At 40.7% G+C, this 25,156-nt stretch overlaps 3 protein-coding genes and 1 pseudogene across 4 annotated transcripts; all 4 read right to left on the bottom strand.

Moving 5' to 3' along the window:
• Positions 1-3,460: 3,460 nt before the first annotated feature.
• LOC308565785 (olfactory receptor 4P4-like) lies at positions 3,461-4,387 on the bottom strand (the record flags this gene model as incomplete). Its single annotated transcript, XM_081155387.1, has 1 exon — positions 3,461-4,387. One exon carries the CDS (start codon positions 4,385-4,387, stop codon positions 3,461-3,463), a length of 927 nt encoding a protein of 308 aa, XP_081011513.1.
• A 5,781-nt stretch (positions 4,388-10,168) lies between these two features.
• LOC308565784 (olfactory receptor 4C16-like) lies at positions 10,169-11,094 on the bottom strand (annotated as a pseudogene). Its single transcript has one exon. The product of its transcript is annotated as an olfactory receptor 4C16-like (transcript).
• A 4,992-nt stretch (positions 11,095-16,086) lies between these two features.
• Positions 16,087-17,018, bottom strand: LOC308565781 (olfactory receptor 4C11-like; the record flags this gene model as incomplete). Its single annotated transcript, XM_081155383.1, is given in 2 exon segments — positions 16,087-16,104; positions 16,107-17,018. Coding segments are annotated over 2 exon segments (930 nt in total).
• A 5,566-nt stretch (positions 17,019-22,584) lies between these two features.
• On the bottom strand, positions 22,585-23,532 carry LOC308565554 (olfactory receptor 4C15-like; the record flags this gene model as incomplete). The annotated part of the gene is made up of 1 exon (XM_081154871.1): positions 22,585-23,532. Exon 1 carries the CDS (start codon positions 23,518-23,520, stop codon positions 22,585-22,587), a length of 936 nt encoding a protein of 311 aa, XP_081010997.1. The 5' UTR covers positions 23,521-23,532.
• Positions 23,533-25,156: the final 1,624 nt, after the last annotated feature.

The raw sequence follows: 25,156 nt of genomic DNA, 5'->3' as shown, positions 1-25,156 counted from the left end.
TCAGCTGGCAGGGTAAACACAATTTGCTGAAATGCATGGTTGGGAGCTGTATTTTCTCCAATATTTGAACCAAGCAGCTCTACTATAACCCGATTTCCAGCTATGGATTCCAGAAGACTCATTCTGGACAAACGAGCATGTCTTTCTTATGTGAACTGATACTGGCCCTGAAGTTACATTTCTCCTTCATGCAGTCTGAGTTTTATTTTTCTATAGCAAATGAACACATCATTAATTACGTCTGCAATTGTTTCATTGTCCTTTCCACAAATCTGATTATTTAGGATACTGTCCATGCCTGGGTATGTGTTTATGGTTGAGGGGGTGCAAGTGTGTGTGTCTGGGGGGGGGGGGTGTACGTGTGTGAACTTTATGTAAAGTGCTTCTAAAAATTACTTCTGATGTTAATATATTCATAAAATTAAAGATAGGCAAAATCAAAAGGCAGCAAGGCATCTGGATTAAAAGTTATAACTTAGAAACCCCTGCCCTGGAACCATATAAATCCATGTTTATTGCCCCAGCTTGGACATATACTCACTAGGTCTCTGTGGGACTCCATTTGCTCAATTCTAAAATGATGGGTATATCAGTGCTTCTCAACCTTGGCTGATCACTGGAGTTCACTTGAGAGATTCTTGAACAGATAATAGTATGTATTCTAAGAGTTTCCAATACAGTAAGCCAGGGTTAAAGGGTATACAAAAATCTGTATTTTTAACAAGGTTCTCTGGTAATTTTTATGCAGTCCATGGCACATCTGGGCACTTAGATTTGGAAACACTGAGACTAGATAATACTTGATGTTCTTAGAGCATAAGAGGTCTATGAGTCAATGAAATACAAAGAGCCCTGCCTTTGGATATATATCCCCATCTGTTCTGCTAACCAACCCAAAGGGAGCTAAACTTGAACTGGATTTAGAAAACTATGGAAAATAAATGTTAGCCATCTGATAACTTTTCTCCACAATACTCTTGCTTTTTTATGTCTTTATGTTAAAGCCTTGGATATCAAGGGATATATTAGTGACATTGAAGGTCTGAAGTCCTTAAGAATGAAAAAACTGAGAGACTCATTACTCTAAAAGACCAAGATGTAGAACATGTGAAATAGTGTTCAAGTTTCCACTAGTGGCTTTATAAATGTATTCTTGTTCACAAAAGTCCCTCAGAGTCATTCCCAATCAGAGAGGCTCAGAGTCTCCTCTTGGTTCCTTGGAAGGAGATGACCAAGAATCGTGAGAACTCAGACTCTCCCCAGTTCCAGTGGGGTTGAGTCTGGTCAACAATGCTATTTTAACTCATAGGAGTATGATCACAACACTGAATGCCAGCTTTGTAGTCTTAAAACCTTGTTGTTACAAGATGGAAGATGTAACTTTGATTAGAACTTTCACTGGCAAAAGTAAGTGGCAACCCCTTCTCATTTTCTAAATGAATAAATTAGTTTATTTCATATTGGAAAAAATAAAAATATGTCTTCCAATATTTTCTAATCAGTAGTTGTAGCATAAAATATTTTAAACAGGTTTCCATGCACTGCTCAATTGAATATGTAAAGATAAGCTTTGACGGTTCTCCATATGTCATCCCTTTTCTCATTTAAACATATCTAGGAGATTAAAACATTTATCACATGTCAGAGTCTCCAGGATTTCACCGTTTTTATAGCACCTGAGTGGGCACCTATAGTAGCCTCCTTTTGACAGTGTTCTGATGTGTCCAGCTCCTGCACGGCAATCAGCTGTTTTGGGATTTTTTGTTTGTTTGTTTTGGTTTGCTTTTTTGTGTAATGCCATCTCATCACTTAACTCAGCTCTTCAAAATAGTCTTTATTCTACATTTTTAGTATTAAAAAAATCTGCAAGTTGAGTGCACAGCATAGAGAGATACAACACTGAACATTCCATAACAGTCAATAGTACAGAACATGTACAGAACACAAAATCTCCATTTCAGCAAAAACTACCACTTCTATTTTTCCATGAGAAAACCAAAAGCTACATGAAGTACATCAGAACCTACCCTGAGGTCTGGAATTAAGCCCAACCTAGATCAGCTGAACCCCAGTTTACCCAAAGACACATGAGCAAGAATTAAATGCTTCTCGTATCAGCCAGGAGTTTTGAAATGGTTTGCTACGTGGCATTATTGAGCTGGCTGATCCAAGAACATGATTAACCTGTAGAAGCGGAAATTCTGAGGCACATCCTTGAATTAATAAAACCTCCAGTATACTTAGTGTTGGGTATTTTTAAAAAAGCAGTAGAAAACGCCAACCTAGAGAGAACAGACACTGAATACAGCACATGACCTTGGTTATATACATAAAGCACAAATTCCAAATACCTTCCTACGCAGCCAGTCTCCCTCCCACTATTTCCATGGAAAACACATAGGAAAGGAAGACGTTATATTAACCACACCCGGGCAGATTCCTTTTCACCCCTCCTTTGTTGATAAATTATGAGAAGGGAGTTAACAAAAGGTAAATATGAGCCACATACAAAAAGACTTCTGAAAGGCCTGTCTTCTTTGGGAGAAACCAAATAGTAAATTTGTCACACTAAGCAAATTTTATTCACTGCCACAGAGCGTGGCCTCCAGACACAACAATAACAGGCTTATTGACATGAGCGCCAGAGGCAGACGCCGCCCAAGCCCCTGTAGATGTTTTTGTTCATCTTCACCTTCTTGAATTGGCCAATGGCACCAGGAGTGACCGCCGCAAGGTCAACATCAAAACTAAACCCTGGCCTGATCTGCTTTTGTCTTTACCTCCTACTCAATATACTGCATTATTTTTCTTCCTGCCTTTAGGCTCTAAGCTCCCTAATTTTTCAGGCAGCACACATGTCTAATTACAGGAATACACCACCGATAGAGTACTAAGAATTAATTACAACAACTTCTAGAAGCACAGCGCAAATAGTATAATTACATTGCATTGCATCATTTTAGAAGTGTGATTTTTTTTATTGTAAGGAGTTAAAATATATAGCAACACTTGTAAATATTTTGGCATTGCTTTACCTTTTCATTGCAATGGAAACCTCAAAAAATGAAAGTGTTTAGGACTCTGTCTATCTCTGAGAGGTGTCTCAGTCAAGATATGTTTCCTAAAGTAGGGCACAGCTGCCAAACCACGCAGTCTTTACAATTTGCCCTGACAGAAGTGCTGTAATGCGTGCTATGCCTGGGATTATGATGGACAGAATATTCCAGAATGCCAGACATAAATTCCAGAATGTCGAGCTGGAGGGGACCTGAAGATTGGCCGATGTGCTGCCCTTGTATCCAGGCTTAGAAAGGTAAAGGAAGAGAGAGTGGCTGAGGGACTCCTCCCTTCAAGCCTGCGGCCTTTGGGGGCAGCACGCCAGCTCGGTGCCTGCTGTTTGCCAACATTAACAATTCCGTGCCTGGAAGGGGGCCTGCGAAGGGCTCATAGGCCACAGGCTTCATTTTCCTTCCAGTCGCGTGTCTCGGCACCACACTTTCCTCATGGCGTTCTTCATGTCCGTGTTTCTCAGCGTGTAGATGAGAGGGTTAAACATGGGGGCGATCATGGTGTAAAACAGGGCAAAGACCTTGTCGTTACTGACGGAATCGACGGCAGGGACGTAGGTGAAGATGAGGGGCAAGAAGAACATGAACACGACGGTGATGTGCGAGCCGCAGGTGGAGAGGGCTTTGCGGCAGCCCTGGGAGGAGCGTGTCCTCAGGGTGGACAGGATGATGATGTAAGAAATCACCAAGGCAACGAAGGTCAGAATGGACAGCACCCCCGTGGTGGCGATGATCGCGATCACCAACAGGCTCGTGTCGGCACAGGCCAGCTCCAGCAGGGGGAACACGTCACAGAAATAGTGGTCTACCTGGTTGGGGCCGCAGAAGGGGAGCTGGACAACAATCAGCACCTGCAGGATTGAATGGATAAATGCCCCCACGACAGAGGCCACCACAAGGACATAGCACACCCGCCTGCTCATGATGACCATGTAGTGAAGGGGTCTGCAGATGGCCACATAGCGGTCGTAGGCCATGGCCACCAAGATGAAGATCTCAGTGGCGCCAAAGAAGTGCGCATAAAACATCTGGGCCATGCAGCTGTGGTAGGAGATGGTCCTCCGCTGGGCCAGTAAGTCTGTGATCAGTTTGGGGACCACCGTGGAGGTGAAGCAGACATCCATGAAGGACAGGTAGTTGAGGAAAAAGTACATGGGCTTTTCACTGAGGCAGCTGCCCCGGATGGTGAGAAGAATGGACAGGTTTCCCACAAGAACTGCAACGTAGCACAGCGAGAAGAGCACAGAGCAGGCCACCTTCGCTTCCTCGCCACTAAAAAGTCCCAACAGGATGAATTCTGTGACATTGTCATGCCCCATGGCTTCTGTGGGTTTGATCAGTTAGAGTGGGGAGTTAATATACCTGAAACACTCAACTTTTTGAAATTACTAATTTATTTTAAAAGTCACTGATCTAGTCAATAAATATTCATTGATCGTTTATTATGACATAATCACAGTAACTGTGCTAAGGGTAAGCAGTGTACAAAATACATTCACTCTCTACCCACAACTGGAGTACAGTTCATTAGGACAAATAGACTGTAACAATAATAGAATAATCAATTAATTGCAGTCACAATAAATCTCAAAGTCCCACATGTACCATGAAGAGCCCAATGAATGCTTGAAAGATGAAATGTCCTTTTTCAGGAAAGTTTTGAGATGCAATTTCATATTATATCTTAAGAGTGATTTTTAAATCTCTGATGTGTAGACACCAGCACCAAAGTTATCTGTTCGTCAAGGGCTGTGAAGTCACTAGAATTCTCAGTCCTTTCCTGTGACCAAATCTGTACTAAATCTAAAAAGTTCAGTAATGTCCTTAGACTTCATCGAGCCCATAATTTTAAATACTGGACCTCTGGGTGACAATTTCAGAAAGTGCCTTTAGAACCTTTGCACCTTTTTCAGGGTGAAGGGATTAAGCAAAGAAAAATTTAAAATCTCACACAGACAACAGTAAGGTGATGACCAGAGGGAAAGGGGGTGGAGGAGGTAGAACAGGGTAAAGGGGGGATTGATGGTGAAGGAAGGAGATTTGACTTCGGGTGGTGAACACGCAATACAATATACAGGTGATGTCTTGTAGAATTGTACACCTGAAATCTGTATAATTTTATTAACCAATGTCACCCCAATAAATTCAATAAAAGTTATAATAAAAAGTACCTTTTCATGAACATTTTTTTTAAATGAGGGGAGAGAAAGAGCAACAAGGAGATCTTTGGGGGACAGTGTTGCTCATTGGAGGGACTTTTAGTGCACTTGCATCTTTCTGGAATTGACCCTGTTTCCCAGCTCACCTTCCAGTCGAACCCAGGACTCCTCACAGTGTTGTCCTCAGTCACCCTTTCTGGTGCTTCCCTTAGGACAGCGCCCTTGGAGGAGCAGTTGCATCCAGAAATTCTTTTTCACTCTGTTTCACCACCTTGTAGCTCTTTGAATCGAACCATGTTTTTGCCTTTCCAGGCTTACTGCACACTCCTGGGCCCAAGTCCTGGAATATTTTAGTTCAAAAGAAGTATTTCTTTGGTGCAAAATATTACACATCTCTTACTTCCTCTCTGCTATCCAATCTAAAATGTACCACAAAATTGCTAAACTCAAAGCTCAGTTTTAAATCCTACACATTGATGAGATTAGCCTGTTTGTGAAGGGTTATAATACTAATTGTACAATGCATTTTGCTTCATCTGAGTTCCTATGAAATTGTTTTAGAAAAATGAACATTTGACATACAAAGAGATTTTTAATAGGATTTTAGGGATTTCATGGACTTTTGATTTGAATTCCATCCATCAACCCCAAGTTAACACCCTGTGATCTAATTTCTTGCAAAATCTCTGGAACAATCATTATCCCACAAGCAAAACTCCAATTACAATTATCCTGAGCTGTGGTATGATTTGTTTAAAATAAATAAAAAGTCTTTTAACTGTGAGTTACCTACCCTAGCCTTAAAAATAGAATTCCCTACTTGAATATAGAATTGTACTTAAAGATATAAAGAGTTTGCAACAGTAAAAGACATACCACATCTATGGCTAAGGAACATCAATATAAAAAGATGTCAGTTCTTTCCAAATTAATCAATACAGTCAATAATTAAAATGAAAATTCTGACAGTTTTTCATGAAACTTGAAAAGCTGATTCCATTATTCAGAAACAGCTAATATCCAGAGTACCTAAGCTAACTTTTTAAACGAAGACCAAAGAGGATAGACATCTTCTCAGAACTGAAGTATATTATAAAGCTACAGCAGAGAAAGAGGCGTTGGTAAGGACACATCAGTGGACTTGAAGGCAGTTAATAAACACATAAATATACTGGATTTTATTCCATGTCTAAGGTGGAATTTCAAATTGATGTGAAATAATGGACTTCTTGGTAACTGATGTTAGGACTTTGAATCTCCCTCTGGAGAAAAATATATATACTTCACATGGCACAAAAAATTATATTCTAGATGGTTGAAGATAAAAATGTATCAAACAAAATGAGAAAAAAATATTTAAGAAAAATTAAAATGGGTTTATATCTTAAGTAGGAACATTTCTTTAAGCAAAGCACAAACAGCAAATTTATAAAACATATACACATAATACATCTAAAATTTCTGTATGACAAATTCCATATGAATCAAAAATTTTAAACAGTGACAAAGTGAGAGTAAATATTTATGAATCCTGCAAATCAACAATATGTAGGTAAGTAACCCAATTTTCTAAAAGAGCAAAACCTTTGACTAGTCAATACACAGAAAGGAAATTCCAACTGGCCAAAAGCATATATAAAAATACTCAACTTGCATTAGAATCAGGGAAATGCAAATTAAACAATAATGAAGCAGTATTCTCACTCATCAACTCATAAAAATAAAATGTTTAAGTCTGTTCCTCTAAAATTTGATGAGCAACTGAGCAAAACTACCCAAAAAGCATTCAGAAGTGTATTTACTGCAGACTTATTTAAATTTGAAAAATAGAACTGATCTAATACCTGACAATAGAACAGAAACAAGATGTGGTATGTTCCTATCATGGAAAAGTAGACAGAAATTTAAATGTTGGATCTATATGACACATCTACCATGATACAAATCACTAAGATCTGTTTTGAGGGGAAAATCACAGATTTAGTCACTGGAAAGGAAGAACATAACCTCAGTGCTGCTTTATAGATACATGGGTATCTATTTCCTCTTAAGGAACAAGGAATATTAGTACTCATGGATTCTTCCAGCTGCAAATGCCTCATGTTTTAAATCAAGTGATTTACTAAATTATCAATTTATCAAAATTATCCATTTTCCATGTTCTTACAATATTTATTCTCTTTATTGATGTCTTCATCAATTATTTAAGAACTTTTTCAAACTTTTATAGTTTTGCATCATTGTTTTTCTCTCTGAAGTAGAGCAAAAAACATTCCACAATTTCTCACAGCCTCCTATCCTGGCATCTAAGTCTCAAGTTTGCAACCAGACTTCAAGAGATCATTCTTCTTGTCCATTTTCTATTAGAACAGACCGCTTACAGTTGCTTTGTAATCTATTAAAATGCAAAATTTGGACATGAATTAGAAGCCCATAAAGGTTATAAAACAAATAGTTACCAAGCAGATACGTTATTAGAACATATATTCCTGGAAAAATAGAATTCCCCTAGAAAAGCAGCAGATAGGGACAGATGATTCTATAGCGAATCAAAGAGATGGCTTTACATAGAGCCAGGCGTCAACGATAAAAAAGGAAGAAAGATGGGAAGGAAAAAATAAGAACTCACATGCTGAACATCACTTCATTCCAGTGAGTATTGGAAGGGAGAGCCTTGTCTTCATGAGCTCCTGACAACCACCAAGTCTATTCTACGTCAAATAGGCCTCTTGGCGGGAGCAATGAAAACCGTCTCATGCTTTGCAGCCAGCCTTCAAATTATGTTTAAAATAAATGTGTCTTGCAAATTAACTTCCTGTGTACTCAGAGCGGAATGAGAATTGTGTCGCAGGCTGCAGGGGAGACGCCGAATGCTCACGTCGCCTCTCCCCTCGGTGCAGCGATGAGCGACAAGGCCCCGGTCCCCAAGCGCACGGGCTCAGGGGCTCCTGGAGAAGCCGCAGAGTCAGGACTATTTAAGGCCACGAGAGGGACCAGGGTGCCATCTCAGTGGCAACCCCCCTGGTAATTCTTGGACAAGGCTAGTAAAAATGCACTGGTGCTTCTAGTTTGCTATTGCTTTGGCTACTCAAGTGTGCTTTTAAAAAATATTCTTTTAAATTGCTTCAAATATATGAAGTTAAATATTAAATGTACGTTTCACGGTCAGTGACCAGAAGGTCTTAAAAGTAGGTATTACTTTCTATGCAGGGACAAACCCTAACACATTCATTATATTTCTTAAGAGCCTCCCTCTGCTCCCATGTCCAAAGCTAGTTATTAATGTTGAAGGCGCTTATCTTTTTATTAACATACTTAAGGGCAGACTTAAATGTCCCTATTTCCACAAAGCTTTTCCTCGTTCTGTTGTTTTTCCTGCAACCGCCCAAGCCATCCATCACTCTCCCAGTACCTGCAGGACCCCGCTCTCCACTTTCACAGGCTCCCACTCCTACACAGATAGACTGTCCCTTCTCAAGTTAAAGAAATTCTAAAGTTCCTGGTACGACAAATTTAACACAGATTTAGTCATCTTAATATAATTTAGTGATTTATCAATAGCAATAGAAGTTCCAAATTTAAAACAAATACTCATGTTGACTTTCCGATGTGGATGAAAAGGCAAATAAGGAAACAAATTGAAATCAGAAAGATTCTTAGTGACCCTGTGATTAGAGACAGCAGCATTGACAGTGACAAAAGGCGGCCTCCATCTCCGTTGCACTGGTATATTGTTCATCCAAATATCTCAGTCCTTCTCAAGTTACGGTCTTTTCTGGGTTGTATTAAAACTCGCTAAAGTAATTCACGACTGTGAAGTAACTATTCTGGTTTCAAAGCCTAAAAATCCTTCTCTGGTTATAACATTTTTTTCTTTAATTGGTTATTTTTAAATTTCCTACCATCAACAGCTATACCCTTTACTTGTAGCTCACATAAATATATCTACCTTACTTTCTGCTGTCTATGTGACAATCATATTAACTCAATGTTACAAACTAATTATTATAATTGGTGTGACTCAAGAGAAAACTTAATGCTTCCCCCAAATTCGAACGGGTCATTTTGGGGAGGGGGAAGAGTTTTTACAAAAAAAATAATGAATGCAACCTCAACAGCCAAAAGCCTTCTAAGATGTAAAAAGCAACACTCCTTCAGAAATATGACTTTTTCACTGTGTTTTTTCACTGTTCTAGAAGGTAAACATGTGAGAAAAATTCAAAATATAATCCCAAGAAATAGAAGGGAGATTATCTAGATGATATACACTGTCCCTTAAAACATGAAGATCCTGCTATTATTGTAATCTGGTGCATTCTTCTGAGCTCAGGAAGAACAGCCAAGTTCAAGGTCTATGCTCAGGCATTACGGGACACGGTGTCCAACAAATAAGCCAGGAGAGCCTGCCAGGCGGTGGGTCTAAGCATCTGAAGTGTAAGCATGAAGAGAGAACACAACAAGCCAACATGAAGGCGGGCAGGGAAAACACCAGGTCAAAATCCCAGTGACAGAAGGCAGGCGAGAGAAGCAGAGGCACAGCAGTGAACAGTGGTGGCTGTTTGTTCCTGGGCTGTATCATCTTCTACTTAAATCTGACTGGGGCCCTGGCCAGGTAGTTGTTGGTTAGAGCATCGTCCCCATACATCAAAGTTGTGGGTTCGATCCCCAGTCAGGGCACATACAGGAATCAACCAACAAATGCATAAATAAGTGGGACAACAAATCAATGTTTTTCTCTCTCCCTCTAAAAATCAATAAATGAAAATTAAAATATGTAAATAAGCAAAATGGACTCGACACCACCCAGTATACGTAGTCACGCTGACTAATTCTCATGCCCCAAGTTAGGATTAAATTAACTCCACAATAAGAAATAATCTCCTCTATGGGCTTCTTCTAGATCAGTCCAAACTAGGAAGAAAAGTTTGAAAGTTCCATTCATCATTTGTCATCTGCGACGAGCTTCTTGCTCCAGAACTTCCTCATGGCATTTTTCACTTCTGCATTCCTCAGCATATATACCAAAGGGTTGAGCAAAGGTGTTCCGAGTGTATAGAAACCAGCTATCATCTTATCCATGGGGTAAGTGGTCGTGGGCCAGGTGTATATAAATATGCGTAGACCAAAGAACAAGACAACCACAATGATGTGGGAGACACAGGTGGAGAGGGCTTCCCTCCTCCCTCCAGTACTGTGGTTTCTCAGAGAATGCAGGATGATCATGTAGGAGAACATCAGAGGGACGAAACTAATGGTACAAATGGCCCCACTGTTGGACACCAAGAGCAGACTGATCACGTAGGTGTCTGTACAAGCAAGTTGCAACAAGGGCTGCGGGTCACATAAATAGTGATCAATTACATTGGGACCACAGAACGGAAACTCAAGGCCAGAAAAACCTGAGCTCAAGAATGCACACAGGACCCCGCCCAGGTCACAGCTACCAACACGCCACAGGCCTATCAACGCATAATGGTCATGTCATGCAGGGGCTTACAGAGGGCCACATAGTGGTCAAGGGCCATGAGGAACAGGATGAAGCTCTCCAGGCAGCCAAAGAAATGGAAGGAAAAGACTTGGACTATGCACTCACTGAAGTGACAGTGGCATTCTTCAGGAGGGCGTCTGCAATCTTCTAGGGGCTATGGAAGTAGAGAATCAGGTGTCACATAAGGACGAATGGAAAGGGAAGAAGAACATTGACTCCCAAGTGTCCGGCAGGCCTTGACAGTGGGCATAATCAGGAGCTTCCCCAGCAACGTCCCCAAGAAGAAAAACAAGAATGCAACCGACACCACTTTCTTCCTCACAGGATCCTGAGTCAACCCAAGCAGAATGAACTCAGTCACCGTGTCATTCAGCCACATGATTTCATGAGTGAGGGCAAGGGGTGAGTATAAAAGAGTTTGCCTGCAAAAAAATTAATTCATGACACGACATGTGACTTTATAAAATATCTTGAGAAAAATATTCCTCGCCATGGGCATTTTAGCTGTGGTTTCCTAATATGTCATCTCAATTCTTTGTCCCTGATTTTGTAATGACCACGTCATAGGGCCCTTATTAGTGTCAAATAAGCTTGTGAATTTTATACTTTCCTATAGCAGCCATCAAATACAACTCTCCCCTGGCGGCCTTTGGTGGTCGCTTTGTAATAAAGGAAATTCTCTCTCTAGTTCTCTGAAGGCTCCCTTTGCAGCTTTTCTTATAATATTACAGACTACACTTAACTTCAGTTATGTGTGTGATCCCTTTAGCTTCCTTTTTGGAAAAAGAATTTTTGGAAACTACACGTTCTCAGGATTTTATTCCCCATCGTTGCAAACCCAATGCCTTGTATCATGTAGGTGCTTAGAGTATTTTTAAATTGAACTCTCTATTATCTCCTAAAATATTTCTCTAAGGTGTAACTTCTTTGAGTCATGAGCTATATTGAAGCAATGATGCATTCTTTAGATCAGCCTTGGTTACAGATGCCTTGGACTCCAGCCCCTGCCTTTGGCTCATAAGGCGACAAAGGGAAAAGTGTATTCCCTGACGGACATGGCAAACTATGGTCAGCGTCTCCTTCCAACATGGTCTCTTGGTCTCCGAGGCTGATGCAATGCTTTAATTATTTAGAATACTTGGTGCCGAAACTACTTCCACACTAACAGGCACTTTGTCTATCAAATCCCCAGGGATGGCTTCTTCTAGCAACTGATGGCTTCCTGGCAAGAAGCTTTGGCGATGAATCTTACTGTTGAACTACTGAAAGTGGCTCCTACCAGCAGACACAATTCCCCAACACAGCGCAAGAATTCTCTGAAGACATTACATCAGCCACCTTGAATGGCATCTCTGTCTCCAGTGCCCGGCCCGTCACGAGCTGTGACTGAGGCCTTTCCTTCACCCAGAACATCTCCCCGAGGCCACTCTCCTCGCCCTCCTCATTCAGAGCACGGGCCCAGCACCAGCTTCACATTCAAGACCTGTGGGTCCCTGTGAAGTGTCCATTGTCTATAGACATGGCACCGAAGGGTACCTTGTCAATGTGTGGACAGTTGTTTCTCAAAATTTGAGTATCTTGCAGAAGCTTTTAATAAAAAGCCTTTAGTATTCAGCCAAAATGATTTATCAGCCTAAACTTCAGCATTTGAAAGGCTGAAGAGCACAATACCTACGTCAATGTCATTTCTGACATCTCTGCCCCTCAGGGATATGATGGCACTGGTTACGGCCATGTCCGGTCTGCAGTACACGAGGCTCAGGCCAGGTCCCCTTGCCTTCCTCTCCCCATGCACACTGCTCCAGTAAACGCATCCAGTCGCGTGGCTGTAAATGCTGAGAGCTGCTGAATGCTCCCAAATGCGGATCTGCATCCCAGGCCACGCTCCCTCACTCTAGACTCACATATCCAACTGCCCATCGAAATCTCCACTTTGCTGTCTAATCTTCCCAAATTCGTAATTTCAAAAAAAGTGAACACCTGATTACACTGCCCCTCGGCCCTCCCACCACCATGACCACCTTGCTCCTCTCTCAGGGAGGCTTCCTCTTCTCACTTCATGGCAATTCCATCCTGTCCATTTCTGAGGTCAAAATCTTTAAGTCACTCTTGACTTTTTTCTTCACACAATCTGACACAGATTTCTGCTGGTTCTACCTTAAAATACATCCAGGACCCAACATTTCTTGCTATCTTTACCAACATCAAAGAATTTTTACCTAGGTCATTGAAATTCACCTGCAACATTCAGCAATAATGTTCCTCTGTGAAAATGCAAAATAAATACTTGTCAGAGAAACTTGTAAAGATTCTCTAAATGGGATGTTTTATGCTAAATTCTCGTTATGCTGCTCTCTTTCCCAAAAGCTCCGCATGTCTCTCACCTCCCTCACACCTTAGAATCTGTTGGTTTATCGATGCTGAAGCGGAACCTTCCCATGCAGGGAGACTGCAGTTCTAAGGGCTACTCTGCTTATTAGATTTTTGAGCTACTACACTTGCTTCCAGAAATTCTAATTCCTGGAGAGTATTACAAACAATACTTAAACTATGAAAAATGACAACGGCTGCAGTTATTGCCAAAAATGAGAAGTAGCAGAAATTAGAATAAGAATATAAGATTCCTGGCTTCTTTCTATCGCCTGATAATCATGTCCTGACTGGGAGGCTTTGAAGTTTCCTCTGTTCACAGATAAGGTTAAATTGTACAAACTTTTGTCCATAAAATGTGTCTTTTTTTCATACTTCTACTTTTATTTTTTTATTTATCTCTATTGTTGAAAGTGTTACAGATATCCCCTTTTTTCCCCCATTGACCTCTTCCACCCTGCTCCCTCCCCTCCCCCATAAAACCTGTCTTTTATGTGAGTACAAATATTTCTCAAATCAGAATAATGCACAATCCCTTTCTAAATAAAAATAAGGTCTCTTGAAGTCCAGGGTCAACACAAAGTATTCATGAATTAACATTTCTTATGTAACAAGGTGTTAAAACTAAAATTTTGACTAGTCACAATAGCTGTGAAGTGACAGTGTGTCCAGACCACCATATGCCCATCTCCAAACCAAAGGACATGCTAAACATAAGTATAAAGTCGGAGTGTAAAGTGGGAGAGTGGTTTGTGAGAACAGCTTTGGGGAAATCACCCCAAACTTTGTGTGTGTGTGTGTGTGTGATGGAGGGGGTTTCAGAGCGCTATTCTGACAACCTAGCATGCGACCCTCCATATCGCTGGGCCCACGGGACTGAAAATCTAGGCAGAAAGAGACTGGTGAGGAAGGCTGGTTGCCATCAGCTACATCAGCAGTGTTTCTACATTAGCAGCATTTCTCAGGGCAGAGATGCATGGACATTTCCCTGTGACCACCACAGAGGAGCCATAGGAGGTCTTCTAGGAACCAGCCCATTAGGGCCCCTTGGAAGCCCGAGTACAGAATTTTGAAGGTAATCGCTGGCTTTCTAAGCATTAGGCAAGGAGTCAACAGTGATCATAATAGACATTTTCTTCCTATGTCAAGGGTACTAGAATTAAAAGGCCTACAAAAAGTCCCCAAAAGAAAGGGGAATAAAAGTTTTCAGCGTTAGCCAGGCCAATACAGTTAAGCCATTTGCTAAGATACCAGGTCAAGTCAGACATTTCTGTTTCCTGATTGCTTCTCCCACCTTTTCTAATTGAGCCTTTATCTAAAATCTAAGGGAATCTGGATTCTCTGTTATCTAATAATGAGAAGAAAATTCCTGAAACTTTCTGAGTCTTCATTTAGACACAGGAAAACATTTTCTCATATCATAATAAATTTGAAGGCTTAACAGGAGGTAAGAATTACGTTTGATTTTGAGTATGTCTTGGTTACTTAAGATCCAATTGCACTTAAATATAATCCTCATAGGACCAGATTCAAGTGCTCTCAAAACAGAACTGTAAGACATGAAATTTAGGAAAATTGTTCATTTGGAAGAAATATTAAATTAAATTGCCACTTGGGAATATGGTATTGAGAGCTCTGACAAATGTCCCATTTGGGACTCAAATATTTATTCTGCCACCACTTGTCTAAACAAGAATTATTGGGAATCCTTGGTGCAGCATAACATTTTGTGTTCAGTTGATGGAAATGCTTCACAGACTTATGAGTTCACTGTGTTCCTTTCCATTAGCCCACATGACTAAAAGTAATACTTTCTGGTGCTGATTTGATGGTAATTATAAACTCAGGTACTGAAATGGCACAGCAGCACTTGATTATGAGATTATGAGGTGGAGGCTGGTGGTGGTGGGTGTGAATGATACATACAGATTAGGTTCTCTTCAAAAGTGAAAATACACATTTTAAAAATATTCTTATATAAAACTAAAAGACCAAAGTTGAGAAGTACTAAACCTGACTTTTAAGCCCAGATTCTTCAAAAAAACACAAACTGAATTTTGCATTTTGAGATACTATAGGAGAAAAAACACACATTTCTTTCTGTCTTTTCTGATACCCAAATAAACTTAACAGCCAAGGAAGGTCAATGATAGAGGAATATCCTGAGACTTTACTTTTCCTGCAAATGTTCCCAAAAGTGATGCTCAAAAATATGGAAGACAAAGCTCCTTCTCTCCCATCTGGACAAAATTCCCACTCTCCTCTTCTCTCTCTTCATCACGCATTGTTCCCTGTCCCCCCTTCTTTCCTGTACCCTCCCTCTGCATATACCTGTTGCCTTGTCCCCTCCTTTGTGAAGAGCAGTGTGAAGGCCCCAAAGGGCAATTGACTGGCTGATATCGCCTATCTCATCCAAATATAACACTCCTCCCTCGCTCACCACTCACAGAATTAATTTTGAGAGGTTCTCCAGGGACGGTCTAGGTTTTCACTGATGTTTCTAGCTTTCAATGGAGTTAGAGGGTTCATCAGTGTAGATACCCTCAGGGAAGGAGGCTCAGGCACAGATTTCCAGAGCTGCATTTTCTCAAAACATCTTCTCCAATCTTCAGGTCGTCAAGACGGCAACCTTGACTCTGCAAGTGTCCAGACCCTGTGGGTTAGCTCTTATGACCACATTCACAAGAACAAGAATGAAACCTAGGAAAAATTGGAGCATACATGCGACACACACTTATCTGTTAATCAGTACTTTTCTTTCTGAAGGAAAATTTGTATAGAAAGCTAAATTACCTAGTGAGTATGGCCAGATGTTGATAGAATTCAAGTTAGAGTCATCATAGGTTGGTCAAAATGGTTATGGACTTCAAGTAGCAACCATACTCTAATGCAGTCCTCTCAGATTTCTTAATTGTTTGTTTGCCAACAAGAATATTTTACCTTTCCTGTCCATGAAATAAAATTAAGCTGTTAAGGGAGTATACTGTAGAATCCCCATACATCATTTATCAACTGGAGTCATACTTTGCTACACCATACCTTTTTCATGGCATTTCTCACCTCTGCATTCCTCAGTGTATAGATCAGAGGGTTGAGCAAGGGTGTCCCAATTGTATAAAACACAGCCACCATCTTATCTATTGGAAATATGGTTGGGGGGCGTGTGTATATGAATATACATGGGCCAAAAAATATGACAACCACAATAAAGTGGGAGGTGCACGTGGAAAGAGCCTTTCGCCTTCCTTCTGCACCGTGGTTTCTCAGGGAGTACAAGATGACACCATAGGAGATAAGCAGGATTATAAAACTCACCATGCAGATGGCCCCACTATTAGAAACAACTAGCAAATTTATCACATAGGTGTCCATGCAAGCAAGTTTCAACAAGGGCTGCAAGTCACAGAAATAGTGGTCAATCACATTGGGGCCACAGAAGGGCAATTGCAAGGCCAGGAAAATCTGCGCTGAAGAGTGGATACAAGATCCCACCCAGGCCAAAACCACCAGCACACCACAGACCCGCCGGCTCATGATGGCTGCGTATCGCAAGGGCTTACAAATGGCCACATAGCGGTCCAAGGCCATGAGGATGAGCACAAAGATCTCCATGCACCCAAAGAAATGGGCTGCAAAGACCTGAGTCATGCACTCACTGTAGGAAATGGTCTTCTTCTGAGAAAGGGCGTCCACGATCAGCCTGGGGGCAGTGGTCGTGGAGAAGCAGGCATCGGCAAAGGACAGATAGAACAAGAAGAAGTACATGGGGCTCCCAAGGGCGCTGCTCCTTTTAATGGTCACTACAATGAGAAAGTTCCCCAACAGTGTCGCAAGGTAAAGAATCAAGAAGACCCCAAAGATTGCTTTCTGCTTTCCTGCATCCTGTGTCAACCCAAACAAAATGAACTCAACCCCACTGCTATTCGTCGCCATACTAGGGCTGAGGGTGGGATGCAGTTGACGGAGGCTGAACCTGCCAAGAGAAGACAAGAAGTGTCACCTTGAGGCGGCCAGTGAGCTGAGCTCTGAATTCCTAGTTTCTGCTCCATCCCGTTGCCTCCAGCTGCCTTTAATCCCCTGTGAACCTTTGTAAATCTGCAGACGTCCAAGTCTCTCCCAGACCTATCTGTGGTTCAGAAACTCACCACACTGAACCAAAGTTTTTGCATTTGGGGAATAAAAAAATAAACTTCCTTTAAAAAGCTTGATCCCTACCAAGAACTTGTACTTTCCTTGGGCAAGTGGCTCAACCTCTTTGAAATTTAGCCTTCCTGTGGAAAATGGAGGGCAAATACTTGCCCTAAAAATTAAAACAAAAGGACTTTATACCCACACACATGCACACGCTTACACGTGCATAATTTCATGTATTATGCGTCTTATCTGTGAGCTTTGAGATCTGATCAACACTATTCTTACATAATTAAGCACTAATATTGTTGGGCAATCACCTCCTGAAGAAAATATTCTCAATTCAGTTCACTCATTTTTGTGCGCATTGTCCCTGGTCCCTTCAGGACACTGTGAAATGTGCTTTATTTTGACAATCTGATGCCGCTTGGGTAAACGTCAGCTTCGCTGAGAGTCTTGATATAACAAATTTCTAGACAATACTCTGCAGCTGGCATAATTTGGGAAACTACTCTTTACTGTATGTACAATACTCTTGAACTTATCCCATTAGAATACTGAGCCTCTCTGCCTATGAATTTCACCCGACATAAAATTTCTAACATGTCTGTAATCTAAGTAGTGTTTTTACTCCTATGTGTCCCTCTTTACCCTGAATTCCCCAGGATACTTCTGCTAAAAACATTATTTAGAAAAGAGTCCATAATCCCATATACAATTTTATGATTTTTCTATTTCAAGTCCCTATTCATCGCATATATAGTTTATGTGATTGAAATCATCATATAATATGATGATTCTGTGTTTTGATGTTGGCTTAAAATTGTTTTAATATTTCTTACCAAGCCATCATATTTTCCATAGTTTAATTATCAATTTAATGGGGTGGTAATATATAAAGTTTGTCCATTCAGATATTTATGCTGCTTCCAGTTGTCACTCATATATAACAATTTTACAAACGACTTTAGAATAATTCATTTCCCAAGTATGATATTGCTGCTCAAGATGCTATAATCATTGCTATTAATTAGAATTAAATCTTTTCAATAACTATATTTTTACTGTAGAATAATCCATGATCATGATAAAATATTCAAAGCAGAAGAATGTAAGGAGAAAATATTAAAATCTCTCTCCAAATTATTTGAATCTATAATCCTCCTCTCCAGAAATAGCTTTTAATTTCTTGTATGTCTTTTCAGAAAATTTCTATAAGTATATTTGCACATGTGTTTATTTGTATGTCTTTTTAAATACAAGTATAGCCAGCATTCAATATTGATTATTTTGCAGAAAAGCTGGAGCACAAGCAAAAAACAAAAACAAAAGAAGGTTATCCCATATCCTATGATGTTATTTTATTACCTGACTTAGTTAATAGGAATAAAATTGCATTTTTATTATATTCATATAAATTTTTATTACCATATTTAATATTTTAATACTTTTTCCTTTGAAGAATGTTTTCTCTTTTGTCAGCTCACTTGTTGTGATCTTGATATTTATCTAGTATAGCTATTAATCTAGCAAAAATCACTTATTTCTTGGTTAAGGGTACAGTTTCTGAAATTGGATGGCCTGAGTTCAAATCCCAGCTCCACTACTTTCTGGCTGCATGATGCTGGGAAAACCACTTTAGAAATAGTCATGGTTACTCTGCAGATAGAGTGAGAAGATCTGGCCCAGAAGAAAAACTATGCAAGTCTCAGCCTCTGCTACATTCACTATTATGATTTTAATTTTTCTCTGTTATTACTTCTCTTTTTCCATGAATTTTTCCTTTTTGTATAGTCCAAGCTGTCAGTTTCCCCCATTTTAAGTTAGTCTATTGTTTCCAAATATGTCTGAAATTACAGTATTTATTCTCTTCTACAATTCTATAGTTATATTTCATTTCACATACTGAATCAAAATTATCTGGAGGACTTATGAGAAATTGGGGAAATATTCCTGTTCTTAACAATTTAATGTGAGTTTTAAGATAATTGTAGGTAAAATCATTAATGATTTAAGGCTCTATGAAATTGGTATTAGAAGAGTAGAAATCATCTACTAAGAGAATAGTATAAATTCTTAAAGGACAGATTGGCCAGTGAAAAATTCAGAATTTTAAGTTAAGAGATGGACTATAACAGTAACTGGAGAGAGTCAGGATCTTCTCACCATGGTGGGGAACATATTCCTGGAACCCCAGGTTTTTCAGGAGATAGGACTGGATGATGATGACTGCTCTAAAATCCAGTCCTGAGGGGGAGGCAAGAAAAAGGAAATAGTCCAGTGTGGCTTGAACACTTACCTTTGTCTTTTAAAAAAAAAAAAGAAAAAGGATATCCACTGGAGAGCTCACTCTTCCAGTTCTGATTTACTGTTCCATGTGTTTGCAACATGTAAATTGTACTTCAGATGCACCTGCTTGGCTTTCTGTTGCAGGATCTATAGGGAAGGGACATGCTCCACGGATGGCCAACCCTTCCTAGAAAACATGAACTAGACTGTCCAGAAGGGTCTGGGATACAAGCAGAAAGTTCTGACTTCTACTCTTAGAACTTTCTAGGATAAAAAGAAAATATCCCCACTATTCTGTGGTAGAAACATCTCTAAAGCCAGCTCTATTATCCCCAAACAGTTTCCTGCAGAGCACATGAATTAAAGAATTCCTTTTCCTCCATCACATATTTATAGGGATTTCATCAAGTTCACAAATGCCCAACCTCCAGAGAGACAAGGACTCCACCCTTCCCACCCAAGCCTGACAGATTTGGGGATTTGCTCAGGGAGCTACTTGGCTCAGTTAATCCAGGATCACAGCAAACCACGGGCCAATTCATCCCACACAAGGCTGTCAACAGGCAGAGTCTGTGCTCAGAGCCCTCCTCCCCTCCTACTCTGCCCCAAGGGACTCCTCCCATTGCAGTTACCAAGCGCTCCACCCATGCAGCCTGCTCCAGGGGAAAACCATGCCTTCTAAGTCACCTCGAGGCATAGTCTACAAAAGTTACCAAAGACCCCGCCCTTTAAGTTAAATCTTTTCTAATGGCCGACAAAGCTCTGAGCCCAGGTGACTGTTCAAACAGATGGGACATAATTGAATTCTAGCTCCATCATTTGTTTCTGTGGCTTTAGTCAAGTCTCTTCTCCCAGTTTCCTGTTCTAGAAAATGTTATCAATCCCTAGGGTTGGAAAAACATTCTAAGGGGAAAAAATAGTGCATGATTGAGGCTCTAAATCTCCTCCAAAAGATCTGCTGCTGTCCCTGCCCTCACTCCAGTAATCCCCCAACCTGAGGAAGCCCAGATTCCCAGCTTCCAGTCTATGCCCGGATTCAACTAATTCTCCGGGGTAAAAGCAGTAACAGAATTCAACCTAAGGAAGGTGTTCTCTTGGAGTCTCAACCCTTTCAGCATAGGTTGTCTCAGTACCTCATATAGGTGACTTCTCTATTATATTTGGCTTTCTAGGTGTTCATGATAAGCGCACTTTGGGCCACACATTATTGAATCTCACTCAGGAGAAGACGTTCATTTATGTATTTTTATTATTTATTTATTTATTCAACAAATATTTCCTGCCCATATACTATGGGCCAGATGTTATTCTAGGCACTGGGGGTCTAACGGTAAATCTTTTCATATATCCCTACCCTCGTATAAACTGTATTCTAGTACATATACCAAAAAAAAACCCACAAAATGAATAACTAAACTCTATGACATGTTAGAGAATGGTAAGTGCTAAGGAGAAAAAATAATCGGAGATGGAAGGAGATACAGAATGGTAGCGGGTGGAGGAGGGCATTCACCATCCATGTAATGTAAAACATTGCACTTCTGTGAATTAGTCAGAAAACTCATTATTGAGAAGACACATTTTAATAATCAAAGGATGTGAGGAGGTAACCATGTATATATCTGCAGGAGAAATAATGAAGACACAGAAAGCAACCTGTGTGAAGCTCCTTCAATGGAATTGAAACAAAAAGTTGTAAGAGATAAAATTATGGACAGATATTGGACAACCATGAAAGCCAGGTCATGTCATTCCATCTTGTTTTATTTTGAATAAGCAAAGAGAAGATTTGGTAACATGAGAAGACAAGAAAGCAACTCTTGACAAGATGTATGCATTAGGTTAGATCAGCACCACCTGAGAGTTTGATCATTGACTCAATCATTGTTTCCTAACACCCCTGGACTGTCCTAACTCTCTGATCTGGGGGAGACATCACAGTAGTGAAGAAAACCATTTTCCCTTCTTTAATTCTTACTTTTACCTGTTGAAATTTAAAACAGTTCATATATATTTGACACTAAAAGACTTCCCTTTTTTCCCAAATAAACATCTGCCTCTATCTCCTATTTGCCTATATTACTGTATTATTAGATAGATATTTAATTGAATAACACAATCCTAGATTATATATTAATCTTGTTGTACAATCTTACTATTCAAACAATTTCCATTTTTGTTATTTCATTTGAGCTATACATTAGTTTGCAAGTAAATATGGCTGTTTGCCTTGTTCTTTTAATGTACAAAGTTTGACCTGTAATAAAGAAAGTTTTTCCAAGCACATTTAGGCTAACACTAGAGTGGGGTGCTACTAGATAGCCTCTCTGTCTAGCATTTGCCATCCATGTCACATAAAACATCAAACCTCCATGATGTATATTGCATCCTAGAAAAGAGAAATCCTGAGCCGTCCTAAGAGGATGCCAAGTGATGCCTTCGTTTTCTGTTCTGACTCCAAAATCAAGCCTGTAAACTGCACGGTGAGGCAAATATCAAAGCAGGGAATAGATACCTAAATGAATAATAGTGAGAGAGAGGAAAGGGTAGAGAATGACACTAAAGTAGAGCAGGAGAGAGGAGAGTGAGAGTGAGCAGGTCCAAAGAAAGAAGAGGCAGGGGGTAGGATACAGAAAGAACAGAGAAGGGAAAAGAGCAAAAAATATATAAATTAGGGAGGATAGTTTGATCCAAGATTTCGTCACAGTATTCAGCTTCTTTCTCCATGACCAGCAGCAATATCACGAGCCCCAAAACCAGAGAAGGGGGTGCAGCTGTGGGCCATGAGCAAGGTTCCCAAGGGTCTGAAAACCCAGGTGTGGAGAAAGCACAGCCCCCTCTTAAACTCTGTCCAGAATCTCTTCAAGCGAGGGTCCCCCAAGACAGGAACTTCTGCCAAGCTGGCCTCTATGCCATGTACAGCCTGTTGGCCCCTCGGCTGGTAGAGGTGCTTTGAGAGTGCTGACGCCGGGGAAGACTTCAGGACCCGGCCCACTCCAATCCTTCACTGCTGGAACTTCTCTCAGCAGCTCCATCGTGTCTTTTAAACACACCGAGTACAGATTCCATCGGGTCAGTCCTATCTTTCATTACAAAGCCCCGCTCCTCTGTTCCACACGTTCCTCATGGCACCCTTCACTTCTTGATTCCTGAAGGCGTAAATCACGGGATTGAGCAAGGGCGTTAGGACGGTGTAAAAGATCGCCACCACTTTGTCCAAGGACAAGGCAGACGGCGGCCGGGCATACACGAAAATGCACGGGACGAAGAACAGAACCACAACAGCGATGTGAGCGCCGCAGGTGGAGAGAGCCTTCCGCTGCCCCGCGGCGCTGTGCGTTCTCAGGGAGAACAAGATGACACCGTAGGACACAAGCAGCAAAGAGAAGATGATGATGCAGATAAAGCCACTGTTGGCCACCACCAAAAGGCCGAAGACGTGAGTGTCCGTGCAGGCCAGCTCCAGCAATGGGTACAAGTCACACATGAAATGATCGATGACATTGGGGCCACAGAAGGGCAGCTGGAAAGTAAAGAGAATTTGTATCATGGAATGCAGGAAGCCCCCCGTCCAGGCCACCCCCGTCAGAATGCCGCAGAGCCTCCAGTTCATGACAGAAGAGTAATGCAAGGGCTTGCAGATGGCCACGTAGCGGTCATAGGCCATGGCTATAAGGACAATCACCTCCACCCCAGCAAAGAAGTGTTCAGCGAAGAGCTGGGCCATGCAGCCTTCAAAGGAGATGGTCTTCCTCTCAGAGAGAGAGTCTGCAATCATCTTCGGGGCGATGACGGTGGAGAAGCAGGCATCCAGCAGAGACAGGAAAGCCAAGAAGAAGTACATGGGGGAGCCCAGGAGCGCTGGGCTACTGCCGATGGTCACCACGATGAGCAAGTTGCCCCCCACAGTCGCAAGGTAGCCGAACAAAAATATAACAAATACCATTTTCTGAACACTTGGATTCTGTGAAAGCCCCAAGAGGACGAACTCGGTTACAAAGCTTTGGTTTTGCATGATTTCCAAGGGAAAGCTAACTGCTACCAGAGTGAGCGTAGAAAATCTGCAATTATGACAAAAAGAAAAGTTCATCTGGACCAGTGTATGACACCATCATGTGACAGTCATCCACAAGTTGGTGCTTCTGTCATAACTGAGAGCACAACATTAGAAATTTGTTAAAGGTGGTAGAGGGAGGTCAGGCAGAATCCAGGAGGAGATAAATTATTAAATACTTCAAAATGGCCAGAGCTTTAATACAGGAGAAGAGAAGAATTCACATATGGTAGGAATGAGACAGTTTTTATCGCAACTGCCAACTCTGATCATTTAGTAGTGGTTTCCCGGAGTGAATTGTTGAGGGTGATGCTGAAGCTGCATCCAAATTCTGAGGAGAGAGAACTAATTTATTGGCGATGCCTGCCATCAGTGTGGAGTGGGAGCAGGGACAACTTGCATGCCATCCCTCATCAGGAGACTACCTTATCTACAAAGAGAAGGAGAAGTCCCAGTTTAAGAGGTCTTGAAAATCATAGCTACTTTCCTGATTATTTTTTTAAACTCTGAACTGAATTGGGCCTTTAAGATGAATTCATTCATTCCCTATAAAAATAAAAATAAAAAATAAAATCTATGGGAAGGTGACTAGCTCTATATTAACACATAACAAGTGCGCACGTGTTGAGCTGGGTTCTTTCTTCTTTCATCATTTTAAATAAGAACAGATGTTTATGAAAAATAATAACACCTACTTAAGGGTATTGTCATGGTGACTAAGTTAAATAATATAAAGAAAGCAACTGTTTAGGAAATAGTGCCTAGGAGACAGTCCACGTCGTGTCTTATTGCCCCCCTTTTTGCTGGTAGGCAACCCATGCTCAAAGAGGAAAAGTCAAATTACAGATGCTGGATCTGGAATTTAAACACAGAATCTCTGGCTCTAACACTTAACTATTCCTACTGGATCCACAGAGAAAGGAGCAATGATTTTTCTTTTTAGCAAGAACTGAAGAGCAGTGCTGGCCATTCTACTGTCTCCATCCACCTGTAGAAATCAAACCCTTCTGATTCCTTTGCTCATGTTTGAATGAGGCCCCTTGATGAAGGACACAGAGCAAGTGATGTAGATTCAGAAAGTAATGGTTCCATTACTACAGATACAAATTGGCAACAACCACGTAGGTAAGGAATAGAAACGGTGTATTGAATATAGCTCAAGTCACAGGATGAAGGTGAGGGTCAAATGTGCAAAATGTCAACGTTGCTTATGATAAATGCCCTCAGCAACTGTCGTCACTGTTCCCTCACTTATCGAGCCAGCCACCTTACCCACAGAAAGCTCCTCCATGAGTTATCCATAAATGTTCCCAACTTTTGACTTTGCTTTCCATAGCTAGACAACAGTTTCCAAGAATGACTGTGTCCTCACCTGTGCATATAACAGAAATTTATTTGTCAAATGTGTGTGTACATGTACATATAATCTCTTAAAGAGGTGAATAAAATAATAATGACATTTACTGAGAATTAAAAATAATCTGATTTTTGTGAAAGCAACTTAGAGTTAACAAAAACAATTTACAATAAATATAAATTGTATATGCTAAGATGTGTCTTAATGCTTACTTTAAAATAAACTTTTCCATTACATTTC

Source organism: Miniopterus schreibersii (assembly GCF_964146895.1).
Source record: "Miniopterus schreibersii genome assembly, chromosome: 12".
Classification (NCBI taxonomy): domain Eukaryota; kingdom Metazoa; phylum Chordata; class Mammalia; order Chiroptera; family Miniopteridae; genus Miniopterus; species Miniopterus schreibersii.
Note: the sequence above shows the minus strand (reverse complement) of the source record. Positions and strands in the feature narration are given on the sequence as shown.